We start from the raw sequence: 18,706 nt of genomic DNA on the forward strand, positions 1-18,706 counted from the left end.
GACACAACCTTCTTGCTTGGAGTGATTTCATGATTTAGTATTATCCTTGCTACATATATTAAAGTGTTCTGGTGTATTCCAGAGTAATTAATGAGCATTTTACATATGTTGGAGAGGTCCATATATACCTTAGATGTAAACCAGATCCATAGCTCCCTGCTTCATACACAAACTACTAAATCACTCAGAAACTGTAAATGAGGATTTTACATACATTAGTAGATTCAGTGATACCAAAACAAATCTGACTTCAATAGGAAAGTCAGCAGATGCTGTAATTATAGTTTAATGTACAAAAGTGCAGGTCTCGCAGCATTCATATAAAGATTGATATTCTTTTCCAAAAATATTCATAATAAATTATTTACAACAAAGAAAACTGTTCCATGCCTTTTCAGACCCTTAGTGTCGTGTCCGTTCACTCCCAACATCTACATTATTAGACACTCTCTATTTCCTCTGTTCCCACCTTATTGCCATTTTGTCATTTCTCCCCTCTGTTGGTTCAGGGGCTTCCCCCCCTTGGTCTCAGCCCCTCAGTGCCTGGTAATGGGAGGGCTCTGAATTGTGTCTTTCCCCACAGAGCCCTTGTGTTGGCTGCACCAAGCCTCAGTATGTCCCTCAGCATGTACCCCTGCAGCCCGGAATGTCCCAGTCGGCAGCGTACCCTCACCCACATCTCCATGTACTGAAATGCCAGCAGGTTTCAGGCAAATCAAAGGGTATCTTTCACTGAGTCGATGGTCTTCCAGCAGGTCTGGATGTCGGACTCTGTATGTGTCCCTGGGAACAGTCTATAGATCAGAGCCCTCTGTCACGCTGCCGCTGGGGGTGAATTGTGACCAGGATCCCTGCATCCTTCTCCACACATTCTTAGGGAATCTGTATTCAGCAAAGAGGAAGCCGACTGTCTCATCTCCACCGCACTCATCTCGGGGACAACATGAGTGGTGGGTGACTTTCCGGTCGTACAGGAAGGATGTGACTTGGAGGGCTCCTCTCACTGCCAGCCAGGCCAGGTCCTGGTGCTTGTTTCTGAGCCTTGACAATGAGGCATTAGAACTATAGACGCTTCAGCACAGAAAACAGGTCATTCAGCCCTCTTAGTCTGTGCCAACCATTATTCCACTAGTCCCATTCCTTAACCCTCCAAATCTCTCCCATCCATGTATCTATCCAATATATTCTTAACCAACATTTTGGGACTGAGCCCTTCATCAAAGTATGGAGCAATAAGCAGTCAGGTCCCTGAATAAAAAGGTCAGGGAAGGAGGGGAAGAAGGGGCAGGGGGAGGAGCACAGATCACAGGCAAGAGGATATGAAGGGAAACTCGGAAATCTGCAGACTCTGTGATTGTGGTAAATAAACAAAGATGCTGGAGGAACCCAGTTGGTTTCGCAGAGTTCGTAGGAGATAAAGATAGATTATCAACCAATATATCAGTGGATATGGGTGGGGGAGAGAGAGAGAGAGAGAGAGAGAGAGAGAGAGAAAGAGAGAGAGAGAGAGAGAGAGATCCCTAACTGGAGAAGTTGATGAATGCTATCCAGTTGGAAAGTGACCAGTCAGAATATTAGGTGTTGTTCCTCCAGGTTGTGGGTAGCCTTGGTTTGGCAGTGCATGAGAACGTGGACAGACATGCCAGGGTGTGGAATTGAAATGAATTGGCCACTGGGAGATCCCTGTCATTAATGCAGATAGAGCAGAGGTGCTCAGTGAAGCGATCTCCCAGACTGCATCCAGTCTCTCTGACATTGAGGAGACCACAGCGGGAACATCAGATGCAGTAGGTGACCCTGCAGGTTCACAAGTGAAACGTTGCTTCACTTGGAAGGACTGTTTGGGTCCTGAATGGTGTTGAGGGAGGAGGTGTGGGCACAAGTGGAGCATCTCCTGCAGTCCTGGGGTAGATCCCAAGGGGAAGATTGGTGGGGAGGGAGGAGTGGATGAGGGAGTCACAGAGAGAGCAGTCGCTGCAAAAGGTGGAGAAGGGAAAATGTTGGATGAGGAGGTTGGTGGAATGGTAGGCAAGGACAAACGGAATCCTGTGTTTGTTTCAGCAAGGTGTGGAGGGGACCAGGGCAGATGAGCAGGTAATAATGAAGGTACAGATTGAATTGATGGTGGTGGATTGGAAGTCACACTTTTTGAAGGAGGACACCTTGAATGTTCTGGCATGGAAGTTCTCATCATGGGAGCAGATGCGATAGAGACAGAGGAATTGAGAGAAGGGAATGGAATCCTTACAGGGGACAGGGTGGGAAGAGGTGTTGTCGAGGTCGCTGCAGGAGTTGGTGGGTTTGTAGAAGATGTCTGTTGAGAGTTTGTCTCCCGAGATAGAGACAGAGATATCGAGGAAGGGGAGATGTTGCCAGATATGGACCCAAGTGAAGTTGAAGTCATGGTGAAAGCTTTGGATACTCCACAGTACAAGATCCATCTTTTATTTGCCGTATATTCTGTAGAATTATCCACAGGATCTGACTAAGTTTCTGGTGTACTCCGCACTACATAAGCAGGTCTATTATATTCATACACTACACAGTGCCTGGAAAGATGCCAGAAAAATCTTTAGTATCTTGCAAGTTCATAAATAATTGTCTTACACACTTTCAGAGGATTCTCAGGACAGTAAACTGACGTATGTATTTGATTCAGTTCAAAATACAGGTATATGCCACTGTATGTTAAAAGATGTTTGGTTTAGTACACTCCATGGTACATAATCACTATTATTATGTTTTGGTATTACTCACAGGCACATACTGAGCGCCCTGTGTGGCTCAGAATACTCCACAGGCATGTTAAATGCTTGACTATATTCAGAATCATACATAAATGCTTTCCATATTTTGATCCATTTCTAGGAACATCAATGACAGTCACATACACTTGGCAACCTCCAAGATTTTGCACACCTTAGTGTTCCCCATTATACACTGAAAAATTCTTCAATAGATCCCATGGTGTAGAAATAAGTGTCTAATGAGTTTTCACAGATTTTATTCTACAATTATTGTCATCTCCAATGAACATAAATGTGGCCTTTATATGCTTCAAACTATAATATTAAGGATCTTAATATATCAACATATTCCATAGTACGTAAATAATTATCCTCAATGTTTCAGTGTTCCACACAATACATTAACGAGAGTTGTGGAGTGTCACTTTACTTCATCATAGATTGAACATGGGATTATAATTTTTTGTGAAATCATCTTCTTGAAACCAAGAATGATCATATTCATCATTCTGCTCTGTACAGAAAACATGAATGGATCTTTGATAAGCTCTGCACATTGAACCTTGCACAGAAGGTTGAATTACAAGGTTATTCTAGGTCACCAAGCAGTTCCATCCAACCAACTCTCTGCAAACAACTCTTTCCCAATTCCCATCAGCATTTAAATATTACATTCAAGATACAATAATCCTTTATTGTTGTATAAACAGTACAGAACATGTAAAAAATTGCCTTCTGCCTGTCATTTTTAGTATAGGCTCTTCTCTTACAGTAAAGAAGCAAAAGAGGAGGAGATTTGGTTAGTACATATCGAGCAGACAAACAAATGATGTTGGGCTTGAGTTACTCTGGTCAGAATTGGAACAAGCTCAACTCTTCGAGTGAAGGTGTGGAAGGTATGTCATACTTTACCCTGCCTAGCTGCTTGCCTTTTTTACTGATGACATACTGCAGCAGACAGGTCATACCTCAGCACTCTGTATCGCACTGGGACACACGCTTCAGCATGTTCCTCTGTGAAGAGATTCACAGTGTGGCACTAACTTCCAGAAACTATTTGTTAATAGCTTTTAGTAAAACAAAAAAGTCTGCAGGTCACAGTGGTTGAGTAAAAATGGTGGAGGAACTCAGCAGGTCACACAGTGTACAGTATTTTATATAGCAACAGTAAAGATACAGAACCAACGTTTCAGGCTTAACCCCTTCATCCAGGCCTGGAAACATTTAGGCAGGCGCTTACTTTTAACTTTTATTAAAGTTATTGTTTTTGTTACGTTCCTGAATTCAACTCTCAGAGAACATTAGTGTTTAGTGCACGTCTGCATCAGTGGTCGAGAGACTGGAGCGCACTGCTCAGGGTCTACGTCTCAATGAAACATCCATCAATCATGCAGTTTGTCCTCTCCAAATAAAACTATGATCAACACTCCTTGATCATCCAGTGTATCCAGGATTAAGTGAGGAGTTTCACAATTCCCTGAATAATCGGTTTTAGGTGAAACTCACTGCAGAAACCCATATTCAGATTCAAAAATTACAGTGTAGGGCCACAGATAAACCAAATAGTGTCACAGATTACCGTAAGACACAATGGAGTGCCACAGATTACCGTAAACCACAGTGTAGGGCCACAGTTACATTAAAACACGGAGTAGTGGCACAGATTACCGTAAACCATAGTGTAGGGCCACAGTTAAAACACAATAGCCACAGTTAAAACACAATGTAGTGCCACAGATTACCATAAACCATAGTGTAGGGCCACAGTTAAAACACGGAGTAGTGCTACAGATTTAAAGAGTGCCGTAAACCACAGTGTAGGACCACAGTTACATTAAAACACGGAGTAGTGCCACAGATTACCATAAACCACAGTGTAGGGGCACAATTACATTAAAACACAGAGTAGTGCCACAGATTACCGTAAACCACAGAGTAGTGTCACAGATTACTGTAAACCACAGTGTAGGGTCACAGATTACCATAAACCACAATGTAGTGCCACAGATTACCGTGAACCACAGTGTAGGGCCATAGATTACCATAAACATCAGTGTATCTCCACAGATTACCGTAAACAACAGTGTAGGGCCACAGATTACCTTAAACCACAGTGTATCTCCACAGATTACCGTGAACCACAGTGTAGGGCCACAGATTACCATAAACATCAGTGTATCTCCACAGATTACCATAAACCACAGTGTATCTCCACGGATTACCGTAAACCACATTGTAGGACAAAAGATTACTGTAAACTACAGTGTAGCCCCACAGATTACCATAAACCATAGTGTAGTTCCACTGATTACTGTAAACTACAGTGTAGCTCCACATATTCCCATAAACATAGTGTACCTTCACAGATTTCCATAAACTATGGTAGAGTTCCAGAGATTCCCATAAACATGGTGTAGCTCCACAGATGACCATAAACCATGATGCAGTTCCACAGATAACTTTATAGCCCTGGTTTAGCTCTACTGATTGAAGTGATTTGAATTACTGTCACATTTCCCTAGACAGAATAAGGAGCTTCATGTTGTGCACCATTCAGGCAAATCATGCACCAGGTAATGCTCAATTAACAAATGAATAAGAAATGAAGTGGGAGTGGTGCAGTAATGAGTCCATGATATTGAGGAAAGTAGAGTTCTATCATACAGGGAGATTGTCTGTCCCAGTTAAAGGTGCAAGTATAAGTCTGGTAGCAAACAAACTATCATGGAGTCTGGAGGTTCATGTACCCGCCCAATAGCGAGTTGGGGGGGGAACTGTGATGGGGGCTGTGGGGAGGTTGGTGTGACTGGTAAGTGGGGGGTGGGGAGAGAAGTGTGACTAGGGGGTGGAGGTGTGTGACGGGGTGGGGTTGTGATTTGGGGGTGGGGGGTAGGGGGTGTGTTACTATGAGGGGACAGTCGTCCCTTCCATGCAGCACCTTCCTTGAGGCAGTTGGGTGGATGGAGGGGTGGGAAGATTGTGTGGGCTGAGCTGTGATCACAACTCGCTGTGGTTCCCGTCCCATGTGGTGATACCCACTCCCTCCCCCCCATGCTGCATCTATAACGGACATGCCACATTTCCACACGGCGTCTTTATTTGCAATACCTTCTTGGCCATAACTTCAACGAGGTTGGACCAGGCCCATCTCCACTCAACACTGTTGGCATATGCAGGGAGGATGCTCCCCTCTGTTTCCAGTTCAATGACCAACTCCCTCAATTTGCTGACATTGAGAGGTTGTTATCCTGACACCAGGAACAACACCTGACAGGGGAAATGATTGGCCCCTCACTGAGGGTGAGCAGAGTTAATTCACAGAATTGTGGAGAGCATGGACAGGGACAAGGCCGATTTCCTCTGTAAAGAGCCAGTCCGGAAACAAGGGATTCAATAAATCCATGGTCAGTGTGATCCAATGAGAGAAAGGCATTGCAGGTTTCTGGGGCATGGCTCGTAGAACCCTGCAGCAAAGTAAAGGACCTTCAGCCTATGATGTGGTGTTGACGGACATAAACTGAGGGCACATCACCTTCTCTACTCTCCATTTCCTTTCATTCATGTGCCTATGAAATTTTTTTTACATGCCCCTAATGTCCCAGCCTCCACCAATGTGGTCCACGCATCTACCACTCTGTGTATAAAAAGTTACCACTGACACCTCCTCCAAACTTTCCTCCTCTCACCTTAACCAGATATTTTCTACTGTCACCTTGGAAAAAGCTGTTGCCGTCCGCTCAATCTATGCCCTTCATAATCTTATACACCTTTATTAAACCAGTGGTGGGAGCCTAGAATGTGTGGCCGGGGGTGGGGGCTGGTACAATAGGGAAATTTAAAAGACTCTTAGACACGCACGTAGATGCAAGAAAAAGAGGGTTACAGGTGTGAGGGAGGGAAGGATAGATTGTGAGGGAGGGAAGGATAGATTGTGGTGGAGTGAGTTTACATCAGTCTGCATGACCTTGTGGGCTGAAGGACCTGGAATGTTCTGTGAATGCACCACACAGAGATCATTATCAATGCCTCTTTAATTCCCATCTCCCACACAGCTGGCTGCAAGCTGCCTGGACGTACTTGACACAGAGAGCCAGACATGTTCCTTCCCCAACCTCTGTCGGTAAAACCTTGCACACATCAATGGCTTTGTGATTCGAGTGTATCACACCGGAAAAGCTAACCTCATCATTAAATGAAGGTAGGACAGCCCCGTTCCTCAGCCTTGGTTTCACACATCACCCCTTCACTGAGGCGGTGAACTCTTGGTGTATTTGTCTGTGCATCGAACAGTGAAGGGCCAGGTTCAGTACAGGCTACTCCCTGCTGCATTACATCAGGGAGCTTTCACTGCAACATCACACAATAAGCGATAGGCTCAGGGCCTCAATACCTCATTGTGTCCAAATGCCTTGCTAAATACAACTATAAGTAGACTTTAGGATAGAAAATATTGCACACCAGATGTCAGGAAGCCCTTTCCTCTCTCTCTCCCTCTTTGCTCAAAATCTTACATTATGTTTAACAAACATCAACCCGTCTGGCACAGGGACAGGCCCTTTGGCCCCTTCATGCCTGATAGCCCAGCCCAGGGACAGGCCCTACTGCCCATGTCTGTGCTAAACATAATGTTCAGAGTGAACCTCTGCCCTCACACAATGTACATCCCCCTAATTCAGGGGTGGCCACGCTGCAGCCCCTGGGCCAACTGCAGCCCATGGCCCAGGAGAGGAACATTGCCTCCCTCTCACAACAAATTGCACTGCATGTACATTGCACTTCCTGGTTTCAACACTAGATGTTGCTGCCGTAGCTTCAGAGGAGTTTTATAGTATTCATTTAAATGGATGAGCAGCAGATACAGAAATGCCGACCGTACATCAGTAAACTACTGCAATGTCAACAGTTAAACTGTTTAGTAATGTCATATAGTTACTTTGATAGAAAATTGATTTTTGATGGCACAAGGGTTTTCTGGACTAAACACAGTTTTTCTTGCAGTGTAACTGGTTAAACATGGCCGGGATTAATATTGTTTGGCCTGTGAATTCTTGTATTTTTCTGTATGTGGCCCAAGATCGAAATTGTTTGGCCACCCTGCTCTAAACCCTGCACTAACCTTCTCCATTTCTGATGAAATTTATTGAACTGAAATATTATTTTTTCTCCACCGATGCTGCCTGACCTTTGAACGTTTCCAGATGCTGCTTCTCTTGTACTTAACGTGCTGAATGATAAAAAGGAACTCTTGCATTTATATGGCGCCTTGCACAACTTCAGGTACTCCCAGTGCTCTCTGCAGCCAAGCAGGTCCTTTCAGTGTGTCGTCTCACTGCAATGCAGGAATGATAAGCTTTAGTACATCATCCAGTTTAGGGGACGCTTACAAACATTTTCAATTTCTTTGTCAGTATATAAAGTAGGGGATGATTTGGCATGAGTACATACTATGCTTCATTCACTAGAGACTGATGGGATTGGGGCATCTTCTGGACGTCCAGCCTGAATGATCAGTCTACTTTGGGACACACCACAGTAACATGGATAAATGCATCACACAGGAACACAACCCCGTCAACAGACAGCCAGCCATGCAGGGAACTTCACTAAGAGTTCAATCAATATGGGAGGTGGGCAGGGAGAGGGGAGGGGGGAAGAAAGAGGTGGGGGTAAGGGGAAAGGGAGGGAGAGAGGGGAGAGGAGGTGGGGAGGTGGAGGGGAGAGAGAGAGGTGGGAGTGAGGGGAAAGGGAGGGAGAGGAGGTGGGGAGGGAGGGAGAGGGAGAGGAGGTGGGGAGGTGAAGGGGAGCGAGAGAGGTGGTGGTTAGGGGAAAGAGAGGGGAGGTGGGGAGGGACAGAGAGGGGGAGGGGGAGGTGGAGGGGAGAGAGAGAGGTAGGGGTGAGGGAAAGGGAGGTGGGGGAGAGGGAGGGAAGGGGAGATGGAAGGTGGAGGGGGTGGGGGAGAGAGAAATGGGGTGAGGGGAAGGGATGACAGAGGGGAGGGTGGAAGGGAGGGAGAGACGGTGGCCAGTGAAGAGGAAGGTGTGAGGAGAAAAGGAGAGGAAGCAAAGGATGGGATAAAGAAGGAAGGGAGGGAGGGGAGGTGGGGAGGGAGAGAGAGGTGGGGGTGAGGAGAAGGGATGGAGGGAAGGATGGAGGGGATGGTGGAGGGGAGAGGGTGGCAAAGAAGTGGGAGGTGTGATTGGAAAAGGAGAGGAAGCGAAGGATGGGATAGGGAAGGAAGGGAGGGAGGGAAGAGGGGAGAGGAAGGGGTAGAAGGTAGGGGATAAGGAGGGAGGAGGGAAGAAGGGTGGTAGGGAAGTGAAGTAGGGGAGGGTGTGAGCAGGGAGAGAGGAGGAGAGAGCTGATTCAGTGGTGATGGATGGGGATGTGGGAGAGTTCTCAGGGTGGTGACAGCGCGTCTGTTTGATTGCGCTGACATTGAGCTAGCATGGTCCTATAGGCTGAATGGGCTGGAGGTGTAACCATGTAATTTGGTGGGGCCATGGTGGGTGGTAGGAGAGGGTTAGGTAGAGCAGGAGAAAGGTCATGGAGTGGGTGAATGTCAGTGGGCAGTCAGGGGTACAGGCAGACCACATGGCCTGATGACAGGTTGAGGGTGATGGCTAGGTGATGTTTAGCACTGGTGGAAGGTAGGTCAGTAGCCACAGAGACGAACACATAATCTTGGGAGAGGGGTGAGATGGATGGGGTACCGGGAGAAGAGCAAAACACTACTGACACTGGAGATCTGAAGTAAAAACAGAAAATGCAGAAGGTGCTCAGCCAGTCAAGGATTCTTTCTCCAAAGATGCTGACCGACCTGCTGAGACTCCCCAACATCCTCTGGTTTTATTCAGATGTGGTGCATGCCCAGGAGTAATAGACAAATGGCGGGAGATCTGTCAAGGATACAGAGAATGAAAGTCAGGCCAGAGGCACCACCGTCACCACCTGACCATGCAGTTCAAAGTGTTCCAGTGGCTCCAGCGAATTCCAGTGTCATCTAAGTTCAGTATATTCCAGTAGACCAGTGTGTTCCAGTGCAGTCAGGTTCCATACATTTGAGTGTGTTCCATTGTTGGCCAGTAAAACCAGAATGGTATTGTGAGTTCCAGTGTAGACAGCAAGGGAAAGTGAATTCCAGTGTAGCCCAGCAAAGTCCAGAATAGACAAGTGAATTCCACTGTGGACCAACATGGTTCAGTGAAGTCCAGTATAATCCATGATAGGCCAGTAAATTCCAGTGAGATCCAGTGATTTGCAATATTTCCCAGTGTAATCCAGTTCGAGTGTGGAAGAGGTGTCCAAGAATTGAGAAGCTAAATCTGAGCAAAGTATATATGAAAGAGTGAGTGCCTTATTGCCTCACTACATTCAGTGGCAGCTACACAGTGAATACCTTGTTGTACACACAACAGTTTGCAAACATTGAACAATTATCTTGTGAATCAGGGTCCGTACATGAAACAGTAAATGACAGAATGTGAGACATGCATTTACATAGTATCTTGGATGACTGATGTAATCCCAGCTCCAGTTATATTTGGAGCAATCTGATTCGATGCATTGGTCAGGTCATGAAACAGGGAGGAATGAATTTTACAAGTTAACATGACAACGGAAGTGAACGATGAACTTTGAATTCTCCATACTACATGCAGCAGTGGAATAAACTCAGCACAAGAAACACGGAACAATAAGAAGACAGTCTGAGTTTATATAGCGCTTCACACACCACCACATCCCTTTTCATGATACTGGTGTGTAATGAGTTCTGCACTGACAGAGGCTGTGACTCAGGTTGGACTTCCCACCCTGGTTCCCTCAATGAGCTGCAACTTGAAGGCTCCTTGACTGACTCCCTGCATCCTCACCCACTCCCATCCACACCACGCCTCTCAATCTCAGAATCAAAATTCATCGTCACGAACAAATCACAAAATTTGTTGTTTTGCAGCAGCGTCAAAGAGCAAATATTTACATAAACCACCTTCCAAAAATAAATTTAAAATAATGCACAAAAAGTCACAGTCAGGCAGTGTCTGGGGTTCATGGATCATTCCGGAATCTGATGGCAGAGGGGAAGAAACTGTCCTTGTGCTACTGTGTGCTCATCTTTAGGCCCCTGTACCATTTCTCCTGATGGTAGCAGAGCGAAGAGGGCATGGCCTGGGTGGTGGGGGTCTTTGATAATAGAGGCTGCTTTCTTAAGACACCGCCTCATGTCGATGTCCTCGAGGAGTGAAGTCTGGTGCCTGTGATGTCGCAGGCCGAGTTAACAACCCTCTCGAGTTTATTCTTGTTCTGCGAGTTGGCGCCTCCGTACCAGGCAGTGATGCAACCAGCCAGAATGCTCTCCACAGTTCACCTGTTGGAGTTTATGACAGTTTTAGTTTACAGTATAGCCAATGACGAGCTTTCTTCATGATTGCATTGACATGGAGGCTCCAAGACAGATCCTCGGAGATGTTGACACCCAGGAATTTGAAATTCTTGATCCTCTCCACTACTGAGCCCTCAATGAGGACTGGGTCGTATTCCCCTGACTTCCTCCTGAAATTCACCATAATCTCCTTGGTTTTGCTGATGTTGAGTGCAAGGTTGCTGTTGTTACACCATTCAACGAGCTGATCTACTTCTATCTCCCTCCTGTTCGCTTCCTCATTGCCATTTGTGATTTTGCAAACAACAGTCGTGTCATCGGCAAACTTGTAGATGGCCTTGGAATTGTGCCTGGTCACATAGTCATGGGTGTATAATGTGTAGAGCAGTGGGCTAAGCACACATCCTTGGGGTGCACCTGTGTTGATAATTACTGAGGAGGAAATGTTGTATCCAATAAGAAAGTCAAGGATCCAGTTGTAGAGGGGGTACAGAGGCCCAGGGTTGGGAGTTTGTTGACCACCATTGAGGGAATAATGGCATTGAAGGCTGTTTTTGAGGTGATCCAGAGAACTTATTCTGAATTGTCCACTATCTCAGCCCTCTCACATCCATCATTTGTGGTCAGAGTCCCACAGTCACACTGATCACTGTACTCAGCTGTACTAGTACTGTTCAGCCACACAGGGCCACATAGATATCAGGGGCTCTGATCCACCACTCCTCAGGCATAACATTCCAAATTCCAACACTCTCAGGGAAAAACTACGATATCCACCCGCCACGGTGTGGGGTTGGTGGGGGATATTCACCTACTTCGGCGTGGGGTCGGGATATTTACCCACCCAGAGTGAGGTCGAGGATATTTACCCAGTCCAGTGTGGGATCGAGTATATTTACCCACCCTAGTGTGGGGTCGAGGATATTTACCTGGCCCAGTGTGGGGTTGAGGATATTTACCCGGCCCGGAGTTGAGGATATTTACCTGGCCCAGTGTGGGGTCGAGGATATTTACCCACCACAGCATGGGGTTGAGGATATTTACCTGGCCCAATGTGGGTTGGAGGTATTTTCCCGCCCCACTGTGGGGTTGGTCAGGGATATCCACCCGCCCCATTGTGAGGTCGAGGATATTTACCCAGCCCGATGTAGGGTTGAGAATATTTACCTGGCCCAGTTTGGGGTTGAGGATATTTACCCGCCCTGGCATGGGGTCAAGGATATTTACCTGGTCCAGAGTGGGGTTGAGGATATTTACCAACCCCAGCGTGGGGTCGAGGATATTTACCTGGCATATTGTGGGGTCGAGGATATTTACCCACCCCGGCATGGGGTCAAAGATATTTACCCACCCCGGTGTGGGGTCGAGGATATTTACCTGGCCCAGTGTGGGGTCGAGGATATTTACCCACCACAGCATGGGGTCAGGATATTTACCTGGCCCAGTGTGGGGTCAAGGATACTTACTGACCCAGGGTGGGTTGCAGATATTTTCCCACCCAGTGTGGTGTCGGTTGGAGATATCCACTCGCCCCGGCATGGGGTCAAGGATATCCACCCACCCCGGTGCGGGGTCAGTCGGGGATATTCACCCATATTAATTTCAACGTGAGAAACATTGATTGACGGACAGCTCAAGGCTGCTGGATCGGGTAGTGTGCCCGATTGGTCCCAACACTCTGGAGTCAGTGGCTGCTCTGCACATCAAAGTGGTCCAGTGGCCAGAATGACCACCTGTGGAGGTTCCAACAGAGTGATCAGCTCATGGCTCCTAACAAATGATCAAGCTTCCTGCCCAGGTGGTGTTCGGTGGGCACAGCCCAGGTGGTGGTCCACAGACAAGGTGTAGAGAACAGAAATGCTTCGTCCAACATCAACTGACAAATGGGTCTTGTGAAATGGCATTTTCATAGCCTCCCATTTCATCCAGGAACTCCAGAAATGTTGCAGAGCTGTCAGCTCCCAGCACAGATCAAACCGATACTGACAAGACAATAGCACTATGAGGGGACCACGTCCAACCAGGGATAAGGGCTTCAATGGCCAAGGTCCACGTCAAGAATGGCAGGTGTAGGTTTCTTCCACGACATATCCAGCTGTTCAGTCTCCATCACGAGCTGGAAATCCTGCAACTGCCTCCCATTGGTTCGACGGGAGGACTGCCCCCATGAAAAATTGACATTCCACAGAAGTGTGAGCTGGTGTGGCGGCTCCCACGTGTGTACAACAAGGCAACAAACAGGTTTTGGCATTGATGTTCACCCAGTCAGCTTGGCAACACAATCTGGATGAGGGCACATTCGACAATGGTGTTACAATCTCTCAGCTGCATCACATAAAGCGTGAACTTATGAAGAAATGAGGTCCGTAGTGTTTAGGAAACATGCCTGTTCCCAACTATCCTGCAGAGCAGTGTGGAAATGTTGATAGACAGAGATCTGTGAACAATAATGATGGTCTCATCTCTCTCTCCTCATTCCCATTTAGATATACAGCACGGTAACAGGCCCTTCCTTCCAGCCCACGAGTCAGTGCCGCCCAATTATACCATAACCCCTGTACATTTTGGAGGGTGGAAGGAATCCCAGGCAGAGACGGGGAGAAGTACAAACTCCTTACAGACAGTGCGGGATTTTAAGCCAGATTGCTGGTGCTATAATAGCGTTGCGCTAAACATGCAACCCATTTCTGAATAATCTCCGTACCTGAACCCAGATTGAGAAGTCTGTTCAGTGAAATTGCAGAAGGTATTACAGCTGCTGGCTCAGTGCTCATTACACATGCCGGCAAATTGCAATGCCTGACTCTGCTGTTAAACTTGCCTGAAGTGCATTGGACCCTTCTCTCAGACAGAGGCAGCAGAAGGGCAGACCCAGCTACAAGGTGGCTGGTGAAGGTCTGGAAGCAGGGGAAGTAGTTTTCAAGCCATGGAGTGTCTTCACCAACTAGTGGCTTATTTGGGAGCAGTGGAACAACACAGAACTAGGCACTTTGGAGCATGACATTGACGCTGTCCTGTTTGCTCATCTACACCACTCCAGTGTACCTACTGAGGTGTACGTCTGAATGCATTTTAAACATTGTGATTATATCTCCCTCCACTGCCTTCTTTGCTCGAACAATCCAGATATCAACCACTCCACAATGAACTTGCCCCTCCTTTCTCTCAACCCTGAGGCCTCTTGATTTAAACACCCCAGCCATGGCAAAATTCTGTCTAACCCAACCTGCTTCACTCCAGGGAAGACCAACCCATCCCATAAACTCTCTCCTTAGAACTAAACTCCTTGAATTCAGGCAATAACCAGCAGAACTTCTTCACCCACATCCTACCTGTCATGTGGTGACCAGAACTGCTCACAGACCTCCATGTGTCTAACCAGTGCTTTCAAACATTGCAGCACAACCTGAATTGAATATTATCACATGTACCAAGATACAGTGGGGGGGGGGGGAGGAAAGTATTACATGCAATCCAGCCAAGTCAACCCAAACTCAAGTACATAACGTTCCAACTACTATGTCCTTTGAACCAATCTACAAAGGAAGCATCACCACCTGTGTTTCCAATTCCAGGGTCTCTGTCCATTAATGTTCCTCAGCACCCGACCATTTACTCTACATCTCCTGCCCCCATGTAACTTCCCAGAAAATATCACCTCACACTTATTTGGATTAAATTCCATCTGTCAGCACTCTGCCCAACATTCCATCTGATCTCCAATCTGCTGTAGCCTAGACCCTCTTTCTCACCTCTGCGATCATCACGTCACCAGGAAACCTCCTCATCAGGACCTTCTACCTTCACACCCAAGTTGATATAAATTACAAAAAGCTAAGGTGCCAACACTGAGCCCTGCGGTACACCATCGGTCGCTGAGCCCTGCGGTACACCACTGGTCACTGAACCCTGCGATACACTACCGGTCGCTGAACCCTGCGGTACACTACTGGTCGCTGAACCCTGCGGTACACCACTGGTCGCTGAACCCTGCGGTACACCACTGGTCGCTGAACCCTGCGATACACCACTGGTCACTGAGCCCTGCGGTACACCACTGGTCGCTGAACCCTGCGATACACCACCGGTCGCTGAACCCTGCGGTACACCACTGGTCACTGAACCCTGTGGTACACCACCGGTCGCTGAACCCTGCGGTACACCACCGGTCGCTGAACCCTGCAGTTCACCACTGGTCACAGACTTCCCTACACAAAAGCTTCCCTTTACCCTCTGCTTCCTGTCACCAAACCCATTTTGGATCCAATTTGCCAGCCTGCCCTGGATCCCATGGACCCGAACCCACTGAAGTAGTCAATCATGCACTGTACCTTGCTAAAGCCCATATGTACAATATCAAGTGCTCTGCCCTTATCAATACTCTTAGTAACCTCCTTTAAAAAATCTCAACAAGAACCTCACTCACAATGCCACCAAAATCAAGGAGCTGACGCTGACAGCAGGAAGGAAAAACCAGATGTGTATGATCCAGTGATCATTGGGGGATCAGCGGTGTAGAGAGTGAGCAGATTTAAGTTCTTGGGAGTCATTATCTCGAAGGATCTTTCCTGGACTCAACACACAAATGGAACACATCAAAGCACATCTCCTGGAGACGATTGCACCCACTTCAATTAGCCTACAGAAGAAACCATTTAATAGACGATGCTGTAGCCTTGTCACTTCACTCCATCATGAACCACCTGGAGAACAACGCCTCTTATACCAGGCTGTTGTTAATTGGCCTTTAACTCATTCATTCCCTAGAGGCTGGTGGAGAAGCTGTCCTCACTGGGAATCAACACCTCTCTCTGTAACTGGATCCTGAACTTCATTACGGAAAGACCACAGTCTGTCCGAGTCTTTAGTAGAATATCAGGCCCCGTCACGCTGAGCACTGGGGTAACTCAGGGCTGTGTGCTCAGCCCACTCCTGTACCTGCTACACGACTGCATTGCCAGATCCAGCTCCAACAATATCATCCACTTTGCAGATGACCCAACAGTCATTGGCCTCATCAGCAACAACGAGGAGTTGCACTACAGAGAAGAGGTGGAAGATCTTGTGAAATGGTGCAAGAGTAACAACCTGAATCTCAAGACAAAAGAGATGATCGTGAACTTCAGGAGGACCAGGAACGACCACCCTCCTCTACACATCAACAACTCTGTACTGGAGAGAGTGGAGAGCACCAAGCTCCTTGGAGTTCACATAGCTAGTGGCCTATCATGGATGCTCAACATCTCCTCACTTGTCAGGAAGGTGAAACAGCGACTGCATTTCCTTAGAAAGTTGAAGTAGGCAAGGCTACTGGCCACCATTATGTCAACCTTCTATAGCTGCTCTATCGAGAGCGTCCTGGCTGGCTGCATCACAGTTTGGGTACAGTTACAGAGAAATGGATTGGAGGTCAATCCACAGGACCATAAGAGTGGCAGAGAGGATCACTGGAGTCTCCCTTCCTTCCCCCCAACTCCCATCCCCCACCTCCCCACCAAAGTGATCTATTAGGACTGTTGTTTGAAGAGGGTGGGCAAAATCATTGAGGACCCTTTCCACCCTGCACACAGCATCTTTCACCTGTTCCTGTCGGGGAAGAGATACAGGAGGATCAGAGCCTGTGTCACCAGGCTGAGGAACAGCTTCTTCCCACGGGCTGTGAGGATGCTGAACGGCCAAAGGAAATGCTCTCACTGACCATCCAAGACTAATATTTACTAAACAATATTTATTTATTAATTTGAATCAATTAAATTATTGTCCTGCATATGTATTATCTGACTGTATATGTGTTATGTCTGGTTGTGTGTCTGTGTGTTTTGCACTGAGGTCCGGAGAATGCTGTTTCATCGGAAAGTACTCGTACAATCAGATGACAATAAACTTGACTTCAACATCAAACAGTGAATCATAGTCTGGTATATTCCACAGTACATACATTAACAATAGATGACTCTATATTCCTTCGTGCAGTAAAAAGGGAACAACAGGAGTGAGAATACTCATTACTGGTACATGAAACATGCAGAAAGGCCTTCAGTGTGCACTGGGACAGAAAAAGCAGGACAAACTGTACAAATGAATCCACAAAAAAAAGCAACAATAACCTTTAAAATGTTCCTTACTGTATATTCATAAGAAAGTTAGTCATTAGTAAACTCCTCAGCTGTGAATAAAATTTCCGTATGCAAACTGAAACAAAAATGACTGCAGGTAAGACACAGAATATTTATTTAAGTAAAAACATAAAGCTGGAGAAACTAAGCAGGCCCTTACACAGGCTCAGTATATTGCTTGGTACACCAAAGAGTTAACGGTAAGCCTCAGAATTCCATCAATGACAGACCAGCTTGACAGAGTGTGATTGGGATTCTAATACTTCAAGGTTACAAAACTTTGGTACATTCCTGAGGACAAAATGATGAACCTTTGGCTTCGATAAACTGTTAATTGGATCGAATGCTGCACGGTCTATCTCAGTACATTTAAACATTGCCCAGTGGGCTCTACTATATATTCCAGTGATGGAGGATCAGAGTATGGTGCAGAATCCAAAACACTGATTCAAAGGTGTTGGTTATTTTTTACAGTAAACATTGGTCCAGAATGAAGTGTGTGAAGAGTGCACAGAGCTTCAGAAATACTATGAGATCAGAGACCACTGGGAATGGGCTTAACAACAACCTTGGGGCATATATTCTACTCAGCTCATATGCCAGAGAACACTGGAACCATGCTCCAGCCCTGAAACACACCCACTCACATGCACGCACTCTCACTTACTAACTCAGTGCACGCACGTGCACATGGACACACCAGTCAGTTTCGATAGGATTTAAACACTGCTTGTTCACAGTGAACAGAATACTGTGTGAGTCATCCCAGAACATCGATGATATGGATAACAGGCTTACAACAAATGCCAATGTATATATAAAACTGTGAATATTAATGATTATATATCAGTATATGGACTGTACACATCTCTCTGCACCTTAAACAAAAGCGGAGATTTTTTTTTTGCAACTGACAGATAAAACAGTGAATGAAACACAAAAGTCTGCAGACGCTGTGATTGTAGTTAAAAAAAAAAATCGAAAATACTGGGTGAACTCAGCCGCTCTCGCAGCATCCATAGGAGACAAAGATATATCACGAATGATCCGGGCCTGAGCCTTTCTTCAAGGAATAAGCAGAATTCATTTAAAATTTCCCCCATCTCTTCAGACTCCTCCCAGAGCCGACCCCTCTGATCCTCGGGGCCCAATTTTATCCCTCTCTTTTACTTTTAATGTACTTGTAGAAACCCTTTGGATTTATTTTTTTAACCTTGCCTGCCAAAGCAACCTCGTATCTCCTTGTACCCTTTCTAATTTCTTTCTTAAGATTTTTCCATACTCCTTATGTTCCATCTATTCCCTGCTATTTCTACCTGTTGTACGCATCCCTCTTCCTCTGAACCAAATTCCCAATATCCCTTGAAAACCAAGGCTCCTTGTATTTTCTAACCTTTCCTTTAATCCTCACAGAGACAGACCGACTCTGTACTCTCAAAATGTTCCCTTTGAATATCCTCCA

At 46.4% G+C, this 18,706-nt stretch overlaps 1 protein-coding gene across 9 annotated transcripts in view; it reads right to left on the bottom strand.

The window, feature by feature from the left end:
• Nucleotides 1–18,706, bottom strand: part of LOC138743094 (glutamate receptor 1-like) — a 114,780-nt gene that overhangs the window by 42,903 nt on the left and 53,171 nt on the right. The window contains exon 12 of one of the 9 annotated variants that reach the window (XM_069897925.1): nucleotides 7,969–8,076. The exons of the other annotated variants lie outside the window; for them this stretch is intronic. Within the exon in view, the coding sequence (XP_069754026.1) occupies nucleotides 8,061–8,076 (16 nt within the window). The 3' untranslated portion in view covers nucleotides 7,969–8,060. Of the gene's footprint in view, nucleotides 1–7,968; nucleotides 8,077–18,706 lie in introns of those variants that run through there. 9 annotated transcript variants of the gene reach the window in all.

The sequence above is a fragment of the Narcine bancroftii genome, chromosome 9, assembly GCF_036971445.1.
Source record: "Narcine bancroftii isolate sNarBan1 chromosome 9, sNarBan1.hap1, whole genome shotgun sequence".
Taxonomy (NCBI): domain Eukaryota; kingdom Metazoa; phylum Chordata; class Chondrichthyes; order Torpediniformes; family Narcinidae; genus Narcine; species Narcine bancroftii.